At 40.5% G+C, this 13,952-nt stretch overlaps 1 protein-coding gene across 5 annotated transcripts in view; it reads right to left on the bottom strand.

Annotated features, from left to right (window-relative positions):
* Positions 1-13,952, bottom strand: part of KALRN (kalirin RhoGEF kinase) — a 516,150-nt gene that overhangs the window by 201,983 nt on the left and 300,215 nt on the right. For all 5 annotated transcript variants that reach the window (XM_035129213.2, XM_035129243.2, XM_035129224.2 and 2 more), the window contains exon 10: positions 10,664-10,786. In XM_035129213.2, coding sequence (XP_034985104.1) covers positions 10,664-10,786 — 123 coding nt within the window. The remainder of the gene's footprint in view (positions 1-10,663; positions 10,787-13,952) is intronic.

Here is a 13,952-nt window from a genome sequence, read left to right as displayed (position 1 = left end):
TATTCCAAGTGACGCTCTCTGCAAGAGGAGCTAGCAAAAACCCACACAGAGTAATCTCCGAATAGGCATGAAATAGTTTCTCATTTGAAACACATAACCTCTCCGGAGCTAGCTTGTTTGACAGATTAAAAAGGCTCAGCATTCACTTATTTCCATGATCCCTGGAATCTTTCAAATATGACGTAAGGTAAGAAGCAATTCAGATAGTTAACTACTTCGGAAGCAGACATGGTCTCCCAGGAGATATTTCACAATGCATTTGTTTAAGTAGGAGCACTGATGGCTATCATGTTGCAACATGAAATGTTACTTTTTTAAAAAATGTGCCCACTCCCTTATTTTTGTGTTTTGACAAAAGCAATCAATCTGTGAGATTCTGGCCTAATTTAAAAACATATCTATTGGGCTCATGAAAATCAACAGTATTTAACAACTCCCTTACCTGAGTGTGTGGATTATTTTTGATTAAGCTGCCTCAGTGCACTCACAGGGGCTCTGACATCCATGTGGAGCTACACGCAAAGAAGGTACACCTCTACAACATGGCTAGGGAACATGTGGCCCTCCAGATACTGGACTCTAACTCCCATCAGCTCCTGTCAACATTGCCAATGGTCAGGGATTATGAAAGCTGAAGTCCAGAAACTTCTGGAGAGCCACAAGTTCCACTGCTCTACAGTGTGAGGGAAGCTCAAAATGCAAGTTCCTACTGTGTCGTAGAGTACCCATGTTTTCCCTTTTTAAGACACTGTCTTATAACTTTTTCCCTTAAAAAAACACAGGGTGGCTTACTTTCGGTGGGATGTCTTATTTTTTATTACCTGTACGGTTTTTACGGCTCAGGGCGCTGCTGGGCTCTCTTGAGTGCTTGGTGCTGCAGCAGCCACCGGTTCCGGGTGGCAGGGCGGCAGGCGCCCTTGGCCGGGCCAGGCGGAGGCCGCTGGCTCAGGCGCTCCACCCGCCACTGCAGGGCGCTCCAAGCTCCTTCACCGGGCCAGGCAAGGAAGAAGCAGTGAGCCCAGCGGTGGCGGCAAGCATGGAAGCGGCGGGGACGGCGGTGGACGAGAAGGCAGAGCGCGGGGATGCAGCCAGCAAGGCGGGAGCGCGATCAGCTGTTAAGCGGAGCTCTTGGAGCGCCGCTTCACAGCTGATCACGCTCCTGCAGTGCCGGCCGCATGGAGTGACTCTGTGAGTGGAGGTGCCTGTGGGCGTTGGTTTCCGCGGCGCAGAAGTATGGCTTATTTTCGGGGAAGTCTTATATTTCTCAAATGCTTTTAAACCCTGCCATGGCTTACTTTATGACTACGTATTAAAAAAGGGGAAACAGGATCTGATGCTGAAGAAAATAAGGCAGTCTGCATTAACAAAGCTCTCTGTGGAATTCAAAATATTTAAAATTACTTATTTAAAAGTAATTTAATATTTAAAAATACTTATTTTGCATTTCTTTTAAAAGATACCAACAAATTCTTTGGCTTGCTATTTTGTAACCCGCTCCACTGTCAAATGTGTGGCAGGGTAGGCATAAGACATCACTTCTCAGTAGTGGCTCTCAGAATTTGGAACAACTTTCCTACTGTTTTTTTTAAAAAAATAAATATTTTAGTTAATAGATTAGATCATTTTAAAGGCAAAAATGTCTGTCAAAGTTGTTTACAGTTGTATACAATATAAATAATATTTATATTATAATAATATAATAAAATCACTAATGGTTGCATCCAGGGAAGTAATTCCTTTTGCACAAGGACTTTCAATTCTGCAATGGAACCTCCCCCCCCCCTCCTATCACACATGCCCCACACCCATTTCTCCCATCGGCTCTGGAGGGTTAGGGAAACACCCAGAACAGTTTTGGAGGGGACACAATGCAGGGAGCAGAAGTGGAAGCCCTTCTGCAAGTGGGATACCTTTGTTGGATAAAACCCTAAATATTTAAAATACTGATTTTTATCAAGATGGACCAGTATATCATATAGTAAAAGAAAAGTAAATTCAGCTAGTTTAAGAACAATGTCCAATTTACAGATGTTAATTAGCCCCAAAAGGCCATAGTAATATAATATGTTTTAAGGTGGTTTGCCTAAGGCTTTATCACCCAGTGGCGCTTTGTTGCATGCTCTTAAAATAATTTTTAACTGCTGCCACTTTTCAAAGATGTTAGTAATATTAGGCACCAGGCAAAAAGGTTTCTCTATAATCAGCTTTTGGCTGATTAAACATTCTATCGCCTTTTAAATGTACTTGTGTAGGAAGGGCTTATTGGTTTGTTTTTGTTTCATTCTGTATTTTCTGTTCGCATTTTGTATTATTATGTTGTGAACTGCCCTGTGATCTTCCGAAGAAGGGTGGTATACAATTTATTTTATTGTATTTGACAATATTTATGAAGTGATGGTTTTTGTAAGTTGCCTTGATTATACATTTTATGGAAAGATGGGGTATAAATACCAGAAATAAACAAATATCTTAAATAACTGTATCTTGCTTTGCACCAACTCAAGCAAAGGCAAAACCAGTTTTCCATTTTAATTAGCTTAATAACTTCTCTGTGATAAGCAATAAATAATAATATTTTGAAACTGATAAAATATGCCATCTCAAAAACTGGAAAACTTCCTACAGACTGCAAAATGGCAGGCTTACAAATGTACACATATGAAATTATTTTATGTGTGAAAGAACAAGAGGGCATAAATTGGTTTCTTCACTACTAAGAAAAAGAAATGGCAAATACTATTTTTCAAAAGGTCACAGGAAGAAAAGCCACCACGGGCTAAAAAGTCAGTGGCATTTGTTTGACTGAACAGATTACCATGTCAATTAATATGTTTCAAGTTTTTTATTCATTAGCAATTGATGCTTATCACACAGGGCAAAAGAGAGAGAGAGAGAGAGAGAGAGAGAGAGTGAGTTTCTTTTCAATAAGTGGAAATTGAGCACCAAAGATGAAGGAAGAAGTCTGAGTCCTGCTAGATTACTGTGTAGTAGGGTGGAACAGAGATTGTACAGTCTACGTTATTTCCATATGAACATACCTGGACCCTGAGATCATCTTCTGAGGCCCTCTTCGTGTGCCTCCTTCTCAAGAGGTGCGGAGCATGGCAACACAAGAACGGGCCTTCTCTGCAGTGGCCCCCCATCTGTGGAATACGCTCCAGGGAAGTTCACCTGGTGCCTTGATTATACACCCTTAGGCGCCAGACAAAACCATTCCTTTTTAACCAGGCCTTTGGTTGATTTGATTGACATCCTATGCCCTTTTTAACACTTCTGGGTCCGCCGCATTCGTAAGCTGGAAAAACGCAACCCCCAGTGGACGCAACATGAGGTATGACTGTACATAGTAACATGGTAGGGCTTAGTCTCTCATCCCTCCAGTGAGAAGGCAAGAGCAGTCATTGAACCAGGTGACAAAAAGGCAGCAGGCTTCAACCCACCATATTTCAGTAGTGTGACTCAGTAGGTACAATCTCTGTTCCAACCTACTTGCACCTAGTCCAGTCTTCAAAGCCAAGCCAAGCTGGAAGCGTATGTTCTACCAATCAGAAGTGTTCCTTCATATTTTTAAAATATTTTTTTTTTAAAAAATGATTGCCAAATAATTACCAAATACAAAGTGTTGTCTTCCAAGACAAATATACATACAAATGCTCAATTTGCTCAATCAGGGAATCAGGGTGGTGGTGCTTCAAGCCAAACATGGATAAATATCTATCCCAAGGAGGGGGAAAGGAGTAAGACTTCTTGCCCAATAAAGTTGACATGTATTTTCTTAGTAAAAAACAAAATCCAAGACTCAGTCTTTTGCTACAGCTAGGAATCCCAGGAATTCCTTAGAAGAGCTTGAACGTGTCCTTGAAAAATAAGTCAGAAGTTGTCTGCAGTGTCCTTAAGATTCTACAGCCTTCCTGTTGGAGCTGCTTTTTCACTGATATATCTGACAGCACAGTTGTAATGTTTGAAGGTCTGCAAACCACCTGAGCAGATCTTTCCACTCCCCCCTTTGTTACAAAAAATAATTGAGCAATGAACCATGATTAAGCTTCTCATCAAAGGAGCCTTTCCAAGCATGAATGAGCTCCCCTTCCCCCCACCCCGCAATCCCTCCACACCTTCTGGAGAGGAAGGGAAAAGGCGGAGCATTTGCCTTTCCCTTTCCATTCTGGAAGGCTCAGGGGGCCTTGAGGGCAGCCTCTTATCATTTTTCAATAATGGAGGAGCATAGGCTAAAGGTAATGTGTAAGAAAAGACAGGAAAGCAGTGAGGATGGGGTTACATTGTGCATATCTGGTGGGTATTCTTCTCTGCTATACTCATCTTATGCATATCAGTCTGTGAAATTAGATGAAAGAGCATGCAGATGTTAACTGAAATAATGTGATTCAGTTTGTCACAGAACTGAATATTGTTGTACTATGTACTGCTAATGGATGCAAAGTGTGTGGGAATTAGTTAACAGGAGAGGGGCCAATTAAGGACTTGTCCTGTTTATCAACAAACCAAAAGTAACACAAGTCCCCACCCCACCCCAACCATAATATGTTTTGTTGTTGATGTTGACACTAATCAGAGTAGAATTTGTGATAAGGACTACAGGAAGAAAAAAAATCAGTCCAGGATGAAAAATAATAAAAGAGTGCTTCATAAAGACATTGCATGGTTGCCATTTTTGTTAAATTAAAATGGAATGATTTGCGAAATGCATGTGTACAAATGGGAGTAGGGATTTCAGTTTCCTATTTTATATTCAAACGTGCTTTTTTAGAAACAACGGAACCCGCCTTATACTGGGTCAGAACATTGGTCCATCTAGCTCAGCAATGCCTACACTGACTGGCTGGGGTTTCAGACAGGGATGTCTCCCAACCTAACCTGAAGATTCTGGGGACTGGGGCCTTCTACAGGCAAAGCAGAGGCTCTTTGTTGTTGTCTTCGTGACCCCATGGACCAGAGCACACCAGGCACTCCTTTCACTGCCTCCCGCAGTTTGGTCAGACTCATGTTGGTAGCTTCAAGAACACTTTCCAACCATCTCGTCCTCTGTCATCCCCTCTATCACTGAGCTAATATACCAGTGACCATTTTCAAGGCAGAGTCTTCGCACCCACCCCCCAATACATTATTTATGAAATGTAAGGAAAGGGTCAAACTTCACTTTCTTGAATTTGTACAGTCTTCAATTCCCTCATTAAGAAAAACTGAAAGGCTCTGCCCATATCATCAGCACATAGGTTTAGTAAAATCTTGTTGCATTTCCTGTTCAAGCATGTGTCTTCCTCTCTGAATTGCATGCACATGGTTTAAAGAATTTTAATTAATAAATGGTGAATTTGTGCAAATACCCTCATGCTTCCATCCATCCAATGTGTAATTAATTTCATGCATTATGGCGGGAAAGGGAGAAAGGTGGTATTAAAAAATGAGCTGGCTTATGGAAGTATGAAATAGATAGCTTTTAACTTCTAGAAAGAAAATTAACAAGCTGTCTAGACAAGGATGGAAATGTCTGAAGGAAATAATGCACTTTTCTAGCAGATACCTGTTACTATTCAAACAATGCTTTCCTAAGCAGGTTTTAAAAGGGGGCCACTGGGTCAGACTTTTGTCATCTAGATGCAGGGACAGTGCCATCTGCAGGACTAAAAATGCAAATTCTAACCACCATCCCTTATCCACTTTGCAACAGCGTTATTTTTCCGATAAAGAAGTACACAATTTATTTATATTTCCAATCCTAAATAGACATATTATTAATAATGAGATTTGTATGCCACCCTTCAACTGCATATCAAATCATGGTTCATAGCAAACATACAAAATGAGAATACAAAATACATAACAAAACAAAAAACAAAAAACCTAACAACCCACACTTACAAGGCCATAGATTGTTTACTCCGCCAAAGGTCTGGTTATAGAGAAACGTTTTTGCCCAGCACCTGAAGATTTGTAATGAAGACACCAGGCAAGTCTCCCTGGGGAGAACATTCCACAAACAGAGCCACCAAAGAAAAGGCCCATTATTGTGTTGCCGCCTTCCAGACCTCTAATTGAGGGTGTACACAAAGAAGAGCCTCAGGGACAGAGTTGGTTCATATGGGGAGAGGCACTCCTTGAGGCATTGTGGTCCTGAGCTGTTTAAGGCTTTATAGGTCAATAAGCGCACTTTGAATCAGGCCTGGAAATCAAATTGCCCTGCCTCATTGAGCAATCTGGCCACCAAATTCCAGTTGAAGTTTCTGAACTATATTCAGAGGCAGCCTTCTGAAGGTAACCAGAACATAGACAACAGTAGTTAATCTATCCTTGTCCAGACAGGAGTGCAGCTGGGCCACCAGGTGATGGAAGGCACTTTGTGCCACCAAGGCCACTTGAGCCTCAAGCAACAGCAAAGGATCCAGGAGTACCCTTAAACTACGAACTCACTCATTCAGAGGGAGTGCAACCCCATCAAGTGCAGGCAGCCTCCAATCCATCCAGTCCAGTGTACACTTGTGAAGAGATCATGACTTGGGAGCATGGAAGTAGATGGAGAATATATGGGTAAAAATTGTAGGAGAGGGAAACAACAGTGACCTTACTGTGGGTGTCTACTATAGACCTCTAAACCAGATTGAGGACTTGAATGATATTACCAAACATTCAAAAAGGAGAGCTATATTAGACATGGGAGACTTCAACTACCATGGTGTCTGTTGGAATTCAAGTTCTGCCAAGAATGTAAAGTCCAACAAACTCAATTGCCTTGCTGACAATTTCATTTTCCACAAGGTGGAAGATGTATTTTGTCTTTTCATGGAAGGAGCCCATGATCATGTGGCTCCCATATTATACTAGTCATGCAAACTAATGAGCAAAACAACTATCATCCAGCAACCAGGGGATAACATAGAAATTTCATCCCAAACCACAAAATAAATTATATCCAACACAAGATACAATTCTTCAAAGGAATGCTATAGGTTTGACAAATGTCTGACCTCTGCTCTTTGCTATCACACTTTTCCAAAGCAATGAGTATTACTTTCACAAACCTTTAACCTTTGATACAATGTGGGAGTTTCCCGGTTTCAAGCTATATATGTCCCAGAGTGTCACATAGCATTCAGTGGTCACATTTCAGACATTCCCCATAAATTAGTAAGAAGATTCTGGTATAAATTGTGTAAATCTATCCAGAGACAAGGCACAGATCAAGCTGCTATTGAAGCCAGTAGGGGGATATGGTCCACAGTGGGAAGAAGAGCCATATTCTGAAACAGTAATTGACATTCTGGATTGATAGAGCAAAATATTATGAACCCTAAACTATGAAACCCTCTTTCCTTTATCCAGGATATTTGTCACCTATTTTAAAAATAGAATATAATTTTAAAAAATTACAATTTTGGCTTGGCATCCTCACATGTAGAAATAAGGGACAGGGAGATCCCCTGGTTCTCTCTGGCTTGGCATAAGCAGTCTTTGATATTGAGCAGAATAGCAGGAAAGCCCTTCTGTTCCCATTGCTTCCCTGCCATGATGTTCAGTTCCTATCCACACAAAGCAAGAGGAAAGGAGAGACAGAAGGATGTTTCTCAGCCCTCCTCTACAGTCCCTTTAAAACTTTCTCTTACATAACCTTATATACAAGTTTTCAAACAATAATGTCGAAGCACTTTTATCAGTTTCCAAATAATAATAATAATAATAATAATGCTCCACTTGAATCTCTAACCTTGTTTCCTACTTCTGATCAAGCTTTCATTAATTCCCATCAGGGGACCTAACACTCTGCATTAAAATAAATTTCCTACCCCCCCCCCCCAAAAAAAATTATCCTTCATTTTCTAAAAAGAAAAAAGAAAATACAAAAGATACAAAAAACAAACAAACAAAAAGACAAAAACTACAAATAACTGTAACATTATTTCTTAACATTGTGGACTTCCTCAATTCCCCCCTCATTGGGTCCATTCATCCTTAGCAATATACACAGAGGGTGGTGGGGGTGTGGTAAACCTGTAGAAGGCTGTTAACGACTGCTGATGGCTGCAATTAGTTCTGGGGGGGGGGGAAAGGCAAGGGCTGAGGCGCCAAAGAAAGCTTGATCATGCATAATGAGATAAGAATCTGATGTCTTTATTCATCCCAGGTGGCTCCATGGTTTTAAGCTTGGTAAAGGTAAAGGTAAAGTGACCCCTGACCATTAGGTCCAGTCGTGACCGACTCTGGGGTTGCGCGCTCATCTCGCATTATTGGCCGAGGGAGCCGGCGTATAGCTTCCAGGCCATGTGGCCAGCAGGACAAAGCCGCTTCTGGCAAACCAGAGCAGCACATGGAAACGCCGTTTACCTTCCCGCTGTGGCGGTTCCTATTTATCTACTTGCATTTTGACGTGCTTTTGAACTGCTAGGTTGGCAGGAGCTGGGACCAAGCAATGGGAGCTCACCCCGTCACAGGGATTCGAACTGCCGACCTTCTGATCAGCAAGCCCTAGGCTCAGTGGTTTAACCACAGCGCCACCTGGGTCCCACAAGCTTGGTAATGAGTTCCAATTCAGCAACTTCTCTTTCCAGTCTGTTCCTGAAATTTCTCTGTAATAAAACAGCTGCTTTGAGATCTTGTATAGAATGTCCTGGGAGATTGAAGTGTTCTCCTACTGGTTTCTCTGTCTTATGGTTCCTGATGTCAGATTTATGTCCATTTATCCTTTGGCGTAGGGTTTGGCCTGTTTGTCCAATATAGAGAGCTGAAGGGCACTGTTGGCATTTCACTCAATGGGGGAGATCGACTTCAGTTTTTAAATCTCCTCCCACGGCCAATTTCTTCAGTTTACTAATTTTAAAAATCTTTTCTTTTACTCATGGTGTCAAATGTCTTCAAATCTTTTAAAATAGGATAGAATCCACCGCTCCACAAGCTGCCGGCACAGAGCTTCACACTGTGAGAGTAGATCGACTCACAAAGGCACCCACGTCTCCACTCCGCTAGCTCTCGGGTCCCTTATTAGGACTTACCAGGGAGCAGAGGACAACTGAGTGCTAATCACAGACAACTGAGTGCTAATCACAGACAACTGAGTGCTAATCACTTGGTAAATTATGGTGTGCTATCACTTGGTAAATTATGGTGTGCTATCTCACCCAATACAGAGTGAGCCCTTATTTCTTGACTAGCTATTATTCTGACCAGAACACCTCTACACTCTCTGGAAGTTCAGCAATAAGCAGTCAGATGATGGGTGGGGGTGGATTTAAGGATGCTTAAGTAGCCCAAAGGAATTCAATATGTATGTTATGGGAAGTATCAATTAAGAAGAGACATACTTCTATCCACTGGCTGTAAATGCCACGAAGAGATTAATTAATCATGACAATAAGATTGAATGTATAAACAGGAGCCAATGGAAGAAATCAAGAGATGGTATGGCATCTTTTAGTCTCAAGAATAGGGCAGTAATAACAATAGACTATTGAGATCCTTCAGATTATCTTTGCTAAATTGACTTTCAAAGGTACATACTGGTATCTGTGAGAATGAAAAGCCTTACTGTGAAGTAATTTGAAGCCATCATACTGGAGACTAACCTAATGTCTTCTGGAGAATGGGATAGCGCCATGTTGATTGAATGAGCTGGATGCCCAAGGAGAAGCCACACTGAGAAACAGCATGAGAGGCAGTTTTTGTGGTTACTGCAGCTTTTAGAACCTAGAGTTAGAGAGGGCTAGTATGATGATTGGACGTGTACTATTTTTTATATCTTGCCTTAGTTATAAAAGGGTACAACAGTAATTCCTTTGATGTGCTTTTTGTGAATTATGCTTTATTCTGACATCAAATTGTTTTGTGGACTGATTCCCATGGAATAATATATATATGAAAATGATAATATCATGATCAATCATTTAGATATGCCCTTTATCAGTCAAGACAAGTGTTTTGAACTGGTCCCAGAAGACCACAGTCAGTTAATACAATTGGTATTAAACAATTGATATCATCATGCCTCTGCACATGTAAACTACAACTCCTGAGTCATTGTCACATCACATTGGCCAAGTATGGAAGTTATTTATTTATTATTTAACTCCCATTGGGCTCTCCTAGTCTTCCTAAGTATGAACAGACAAAATGAACTAAATCACTGGAGAGCCAGCCTTGACATCCCCATCCCAACAAGCCAAATGATGCAAGAGAACAATGTACAATCTCAAATGTTTCTGATCAACAGCATTTCCCCAGTCAGCCTCTAGGTACAAATCATTTACCAAGGCTGTGAAAGTTGCTTCCAGCCATAATCAGGCAAGAATCATGCATGGAAAGGACTGAGATAGGGTGCATAATCCAAGAAAACCTGTAGTTGCTTTGCTGCCACCCACTTTACTGCATCTACCATCCCCACACACAAAAAAAGGAAAAGGAAAGGAAAAAGAAAGACTGAACACTAATCTAAATTTAGACCTCTCCTGGCACTGTACTTCTAACTTTCCTCCATCTCTTTTCAGTGAGCACTCACCCTGCAAACATAGGTTTTCACTCCAAGAAACCAACAAAACAGTTTATTTCACATGTTTGAAAAGAAACCTCAGAGCACTTCAGAGTCCTGGAAACAACACAATAAATCAGTACAATGGTATCCTCCGTCAAAGCAATATGCTTAGATCTGTCACTTGCTTACCTGTGCTACTTCTTCAAAATCGTCATGTCTTTTCTGAAGAGCTCGTGCCCGATGCAGGGATTTTCCCACTCCAGTGTGTTTACTAAGGAAGGCTTCTCCATGGTTTTCAATCCAGTCCAATACCTGGACAGAGAAGAAGAATATCCAATTATCTCTCATGGCTGCTCAACACAAAACATCCAATTATCTGTGAGCAGTACTTAGAAACAACACCATTCCATATAAGTGGATTCAATAGCCTGAAGAGTTTATCTAACACTCAACACCATCCAGAGACAAATCTACTCAGAATCCAAAGTAAAAGGCTTCCCCCCCCCCTATTTACTGATATATTGCTGTTATTGAATATCTGTTTATTTCCATCATATGAAACATGTTTTGCAGCAGAAATGATTTTGTTCTAAATTATTGGGATTTTTAAAAGAAAACAACCACTATCATCATATAGGGGAGACGTTGCCCTTCCATTAAAGTCCTTGTGTCTTAGATGTGCAATGATTCACTTCATATGAGCAGCCTATCCCAAGGCAGAGAATCTAAAATAAATCTGAACAAAGTAAAGAATTTAATTTTAGGTGAGAAGGGAGATGGCTGTTTCAACATTTAATCTAAAGAGTCTAAGGCTGAGGTCTTAAACCATACAACATTGGACGACACCAGTTGTTAATGTAACATCAGCTTCCAATCTACTCACTGTAACTGATCCCAGCAAACCTAATATGCAAGAGGTTTAAAATATTATCTTTCAATAATAATAATAATAATCAGCTCTGCCACAGCTGGTAGAAGATGCTTCTCCCAAGTAGCAAAAATGTTAATGTTACAAGTACAAGTAACATCAAATGCATCCATCCATTATTAGAAGCCCATATGCAGATGGTTCAAGATGACATGGATATACATAAATGCTACAGAAGAACAGCAGTAGCCATAAATTTTGATGCCATTATTCAGGTCTTCTAGAAAACTGGCACCAGTGGCAGATGAACCGTGATAGCTGACAGAATGTGTAACAAGCAGAAGGAGCCCTTCTCATTAGCTGACCAACTAGTTGCCCTTCCTTTCCACCCAACAGTAGAATGATGCTTGAGAACATGGAGAGCAAAATCTTCTACAACCAGAAAGACAGACAGGAAGGACAGCTGGATTGTTAATTAATGACCCATGCTCTATTCCACTCCTGGTTAGCCCCAGATGCTACTGAGATATTTCAGGCACTTGGTTCCTTCTCACATTCAACAAAAATGAATGTCATAATGAAATATACAAACGCTTGCCCACCCACTCTGTGTGCTACCCTGCCTGCTGAAAAGGGCACTATCAGAACCTGGTCATGAGAACCAACCCAACTTCCTAAATTGTGTTTCAGCTTCTAGCATCCAGGCATGTTGAAATACTCTGAACTTTGGGGTGTATTACATTGGCCTTCTTGCCTAAGCTCTTTCAATTTATTATTATTTATAACAGCCTTTGCCAACTTGGTGCCCTCCATATGTTTTGGACTACAACTCCCATCAGTCCCAACCAGCACATGAAGGCTGCTTTTTTAAAGATGTCTGTCGGCAACCACCTATGCCAGGCATGTCAAACCTGCGGCCCTCCAGATGTTTTGGACTACAATTCCCATCTTCCCCAACCACTGGTCCTGCTAGCTAGGGATCATGGGAGTTGGAGGGCCGCAGGTTTGACATGCCTGACCTATGCTATATAAAACTAGAGAGGTGGGTTCTGTTTAGGTAGTGCTAAGGAAATATAGTACTCTTCCTACCGAAATTTGTCATTAGTTCAGAACAAAAAAGTCCAATTTGTACAATTTACTTGTATTCTGAGAAGAGCAACATTTCTTCCTAAAGGTCTTTTCTGGCTCAGATTGTAAACTGAGCGGGCTTGCCTCCATCTAGGACACCTGGGAAGCTGAAACAACTGAATATCAAGTACCTTAATACTTAGTATGACTATCAAGTCTCCTATAAATGATATGTGCAGGTTCCTTTTTGCCCGGTATTTAACTCCTGAGTAAATATGCACACAATAAGGCTACATTTAAATTCCACAGAACAAGATCTTCTTTAAACTGCATTTAAAAAATAAACCTTGCATTACAGTGGTACCTCTACTTACGAATTTAATGCGTTCTGAACGCACATTTGTAAGTCGGAAAAAATTGTAAGTCGAATCCCATAGGAATGCATTGGGAGAAAAAAATCGTAAGTAGAAGCAACCCTATCTAAAAATTCGTAAGTAGAAAAAATCCTATCTAAGCCACATCCAAGATGGCGGACGGAGCTCCATTCGTAAGTAGAAACATTCGTAAGTAGAGTTATTTGTAAGTAGAGGTACCACTGTATTTCTTTGGGGGGTATAGTACAATAACACTTAGAAATTTTAAAGACCAACTAAGTTTATAAGACCAACTAAGTTTTTATTTTGGTATGAGCTTTCGTGTGCATGCACACAAAAGCTCTTACCAAAATAAAAACTTAGTTGGTCTTTAAGGTGCTACTGAAGGAATTTTTTATTTTTATTATACCTGTACTTAGGAATTTTGTTGCAGGAGGTAGGTAGCCGTGTTGGTCTGACGCAGTCAAAACAAAATAAAAAAATCTGAAGAAGTGTGCATGCACACGAAAGCTCATACCTATGACAAACTTAGTTGGTCTCTAAGATGCTACTGGAAGGATTTTTTATTTTGTTTTGACTTAGGAATTTTGTAACGTAGGTCATATACCAATCTAAAAGAAAATGAAATGATCCACTATCCTACTTAATGTTGGGATACAGTGGTAGCTGCTGTTTGATGGATCAGGAACATTTTATGGGGTTTATCAGAGGAAACTGCCACCTCAGTTTCCCTCTTGGAATGAACTCCTACACATATTAGATAAGAGAACCCAAAATATAGATTATGACAGGTTTTTCTTCTAATATGTCTTTGTTCTAGTATTTGTACATGGCTTGTAATAACAGGAATGACTGAACAGTTGCTAGCTAGCTCCACTGTTATTAAATCTATTAATACTTCTGTTAACATCCCCTCTCCTCATCAGGGAGTCTTCACATCCTCTACTATAATCCAATCTAAGCAAAAACTGGAAGTTGAAAGCAGGGCCATATTATTTGAAAGTAGGAAATGTCCATTGACCTGAAATATGCTTATTATAAAGAGAAAACCTAAATGGCATTCCCACTGATTGAAAATAATTATTTTCTATATATTTACAAGGAAGCTATGCCATTTCTTATGTATTTTGAATATATGATACTGCACACACAATGTTTTCATTGGGGT

Source organism: Zootoca vivipara, chromosome 1 (assembly GCF_963506605.1).
Source record: "Zootoca vivipara chromosome 1, rZooViv1.1, whole genome shotgun sequence".
Taxonomy (NCBI): domain Eukaryota; kingdom Metazoa; phylum Chordata; class Lepidosauria; order Squamata; family Lacertidae; genus Zootoca; species Zootoca vivipara.
Note: the sequence above shows the minus strand (reverse complement) of the source record. Positions and strands in the feature narration are given on the sequence as shown.